This window comes from Sinocyclocheilus rhinocerous, unplaced genomic scaffold (assembly GCF_001515625.1).
Source record: "Sinocyclocheilus rhinocerous isolate Xijiao unplaced genomic scaffold, SAMN03320098_v1.1 scaffold1351, whole genome shotgun sequence".
Classification (NCBI taxonomy): Eukaryota; Metazoa; Chordata; class Actinopteri; order Cypriniformes; family Cyprinidae; genus Sinocyclocheilus; species Sinocyclocheilus rhinocerous.
The window spans coordinates 1,049,508-1,053,913 of NW_015654494.1; the positions used below are offsets into that span (position 1 = coordinate 1,049,508).

The following is a 4,406-nucleotide window of genomic DNA, read 5'->3' on the forward strand; positions in this document are numbered from 1 at the left end:
ATCATATGGTTTTATTAAACAAAACTGTTAAAATACATATTGTATTATAAACAATAGAGCTAATGTACATTACGCATTATAACAAATGCCTGCAGAGGGCGCCAACAGCCTGACAATTGTTTTATACTTTACTGCACGATCTAATCCTTGTTTAATAGTAGTAGTATATTTTTATTTAATGCCATGTCAGCATCATAGGCTATTTTCATGGCAAAAACAATTAAAAAAAATACAAGTATATCAAATACAATAAAAACCAGCAAAAAAATATTTTTACATTAACATATGATACTTTTTTTTTTTTTACTTTTTCTGGCAAAATTATACTAAATACATATATTAAAAGTGGGACAATCCAATAAAATATGTTTGACAGAAAGGAGAATCTTGCAGAACATGCATTGAGTAAGGTCTTCAATCCTTGTTTAATAATGACTCAACAAAATGTAATTCAACTGTCCGCTTAATCTTTAATATTTGGCCATTTCTTTATAATAGAAAAGCTACAGCCACTTTAATTTCTTGAATATGTGGACATCAAAACGTGCGAACTCAGAGTGAGGGTTTAAACTTTTATTTTGAAATCGCGATGAACAGTTAGCATATTGAGAAAGATATTGATGTATTCTCCTGCGTTTGCGTAGATTTATAAATGATTTACCTTACAAATCTGATGAAAAAGCGCACGTTGCGTTCCCAGATGAACGTTATAATAAACCCAAACTCACAGCAACATGCAGAGACTGAGTTTGAGATGCTCCACACATGTAAATGATAACAGTTTGTGTGGAGCAGCATTTACTGTGAACAGAGCCGTATGTACGTAACCTACTACACACATGTAAATAAAGCGCATATATTAAACCTGAATCGCATGTATTTATTTAACTGAATCGTAGCGTTTGTGAATTCACAACAGCATTATGCTTTTTTTATGATTTTTAAATGGGGTTAATGTGTGGAATGCGCCACTTCCGGCATTTTGCCGATTACTCGATACGGGTAAAATGCAATCAAGGATTTTTAAAAAATCGAATATTCGAATAGAATCGAGGAATCAGGAGTATCTGAACATGCTGAAGAGCGCAAACACGCACCTGTCTGCACTTCTCCGAGGTGATGTCCTCCTGCAGCATGACCACGTTCGGGATGGGTTTGATCGGCACCAGATCCACACCTGACGGCAAAACAACAGCGTCAGACCTGGAGTCTGTGTCTGAATCACAGACGCTTCACTTCACAACCACTCACCGATAATCAGGCTGGACACCGGCATGAACTTCGACGCCACCTGCAACCTGAACGTCAAAGAGAGATCATGAAACCAGCGCAAACTGGCAATTCTTGGATGACTAAATCTAACAAAAACTATTGTCAGAAACTCTGGTCTTCGCGACAATTCGTCAAAATAAAAGCTCAGTCAAACAGAAATATATTACTATTGTACATGTACTTGTCAAAGTGACAATAAAACGATTAAAACTTTATCAAGTCAAACAGTTCTTTCCATGTTTTAACATTTACCGTAAACCTCTGTTGTACAGCACTGTTTGTTAATAAATTAATAAATAAAAATAATATATAAATAAAATGACCACCGTTTTTAATAATAAATTTGTATTAAATAATAAATACAAAAATGTAAAACAGAAAACATAGAAATTCTGAAAAAATAAAAAATTTCATAGGGTAATATTATTGTAAAAAAAAAAAAGGAAAAAAGAAATGAATAAGTTGTTAAAGTATTATGAATTAAATTGATTCAACAAGCTTTTTGATTATTAAAGTTTACATAAAATATTAAAATGCAATCCAGGCAAGAAAGAAAAAGACAATTTGGGAAAAATAAACATTTCATAGGGCCCTAAAAAAATAATTTTTGTTAAACTTTTAATAATTTGCTATGTTGTTAAATTGTATAGGTTTCATAATTTCAATTGATTAGACACACTTTTTGGTTACCACAATTTAATTTAACCATTAAAACATAATTCAGAAAAATTTAAATGAACAAAAAAAGGAAAGAGTTCAAATGAATTTGGGGGAACATAAAACAGATTTCACAGAACAAAACAAAAAAACAACAACGATAGAATTTGGGAAAAAATAATTCACAGAAAAAATAAAACAATTTAGAAAACAATTTAAATTTGGGAAAGGATAAAACAGAATTTGGGGAAAAATAAAACCGATTTCACAGAACAATTACAACTAAAAATTGAATTTGGGAAAGAATTAAACAGAATTAAGGACAAAATAAAACCGATTTCACAGAAAAAAAAAAAAACAGAATTTGTGAAACAATAAAACGAATATTAAAGAAAAATTTGATTGGAAAAAACTAATTTGGGAAAGAATAAAACAGAATTTGTGGGAAAATAAAATGAATTTCACAAAAAAAAATTTGGAAAAGAATAAAATTAAAACATCAAACACAAAAAGGAATTTGGGAAAGAATAACATGGATATCACAGAAAAAAAAAAAAAGAAAAAAAAAGGGAATTTGGGAAAGAATATAACAGAATTTAGGTAAAAAATAAAAAGGATGTGACAAAAAAAAAAACAGAATTTGAAAAAAGAATTTAAAAAATTGGGGGAAAAAATGGATTTCATGGAAAAAACAGAATTTGGGAAACAATAAAATGAATATTACAGAAAAATTAGATTGGAAAAAAACTAATTTGGGAAAGAATAAAACAGAATTTGGGTAAAAATAAAATGGAGGTGACAAAAAAAAAAACAATTAGAATTTAAAAAATGAGGAAAAAATAAAATAGATTTCATGGAAAAAAACGGAATTTGGGAAAGAAAAAAAACAGAATTTGTGGGAAAATAAAATAGATTACACAAAAAATGGAAAAGAATAAAATAACATAAATAAATAAAAATAATTTGGGAAAGAACATAAGATAATGTGAGGAAAGATAAAACGGGTTTAGCAGGCCCTGGTTAAGCGGTTCAACATTAACTAGCAGAGTTTACCCACCATCCTCCTGGAGCCGCGCACAGATCCACCAGAGCTCGAGCTCGCTGCAGAAACTGGAACTTCCGGTTGAGCTGAATCAGCTTAAACGACGATCTGGAGCGATAACCTGAAACAACACGATATAATGAGAGATTACACTCATTACAAACACTGCACATTCACACAACACGACATTACCACAGTCTAGACGCATCTGAATGATTCCCATAATAAAACAGAATTTGGGTAAAAATAAAATGGAGGTGACAAAAAAAAAACAAGTAGAATTTAAAAAATGAGGAAAAAATAAAATAGATTTCATGGAAAAAAACGGAATTTGGGAAAGAAAAAAAACAGAATTTGTGGTAAAATAAAATAGATTACACAAAAAATGGAAAAGAATAAAATAACATAAATAAATAAAAATAATTTGGGAAAGAACATAAGATAATGTGAGGAAAGATAAAACGGGTTTAGCAGGCCCTGGTTAAGCGGTTCAACATTAACTAGCAGAGTTTACCCACCATCCTCCTGGAGCCGCGCACAGATCCACCAGAGCTCGAGCTCGCTGCAGAAACTGGAACTTCCGGTTGAGCTGAATCAGCTTAAACGACGATCTGGAGCGATAACCTGAAACAACACGATATAATGAGAGATTACACTCATTACAAACACTGCACATTCACACAACACGACATTACCACAGTCTAGACGCATCTGAATGATTCCCATAATATTTCTATGACACTTTGTGGAATATCATACTACAATAATCTCGAATAACGCCCGATATTACCATAGTATGCGTCCAAATATAATGTAAATGTAAAAGGTAATAACGTGGTACTCTGTGAGCTCACGCGCATGTGTCTTAACGTTTATGTTTACGCGACTCACCCGTTTCTTTTGCGAGATGGTAGAATTTGTCCTTTCTGGTTTTCCCGACTTTCAGTTTTTTACCCATGGTTTCTGTATTAAATCACCAGTTCCTTCGCTTTTTTCCGGACACCTTCCACCGCGTCGCGCCGTTCCACTTTAGCCACACGTGTATTTTGGCGGCGCAGAGAGATGACGTCAACGCCCTCAGATTCGGTCACTTTTCAAATTGGAAATTGTTTATATGTTTGACAATTATATATATATATATGTGTAATATTATTATAGTAATAATGGATTCGTAAATACAAATTTAAATGATAGAATTATACAATTCTATTTTGAATCTTTAGTTATAGCTCAAATCAAATATAATTTAAATACAAAATAAAATCTTACATATGGCATAGATGTAAAATTATATTTTGTTTTACAGGGAAAAATCTGATTTATAAATGATGAAATAGTACATTTATATTTAGTACATAAGTACGTTTACAGCTTTTCTGAAACAGACATTGAGAATATAGTTCTATAGCCTAATTTTTAAAAGTTTTATTTACAA

At 31.4% G+C, this 4,406-nt stretch overlaps 1 protein-coding gene across 1 annotated transcript in view; it reads right to left on the minus strand.

Annotated features, from left to right (window-relative positions):
- The window catches only part of ftsj3 (FtsJ RNA 2'-O-methyltransferase 3), a 21,007-nt gene extending 16,976 nt beyond the window's left edge, over positions 1-4,031 (minus strand). Inside the window, exons 1-4 of the mRNA XM_016523847.1 lie at positions 3,863-4,031; positions 3,490-3,595; positions 1,252-1,298; positions 1,098-1,177 (exon numbers count right to left, since the gene is read on the minus strand). Of these exons, the coding sequence (XP_016379333.1) occupies positions 1,098-1,177; positions 1,252-1,298; positions 3,490-3,595; positions 3,863-3,929 (300 nt within the window). The 5' untranslated portion in view covers positions 3,930-4,031. The remainder of the gene's footprint in view (positions 1-1,097; positions 1,178-1,251; positions 1,299-3,489; positions 3,596-3,862) is intronic.
- Positions 4,032-4,406: the final 375 nt, after the last annotated feature.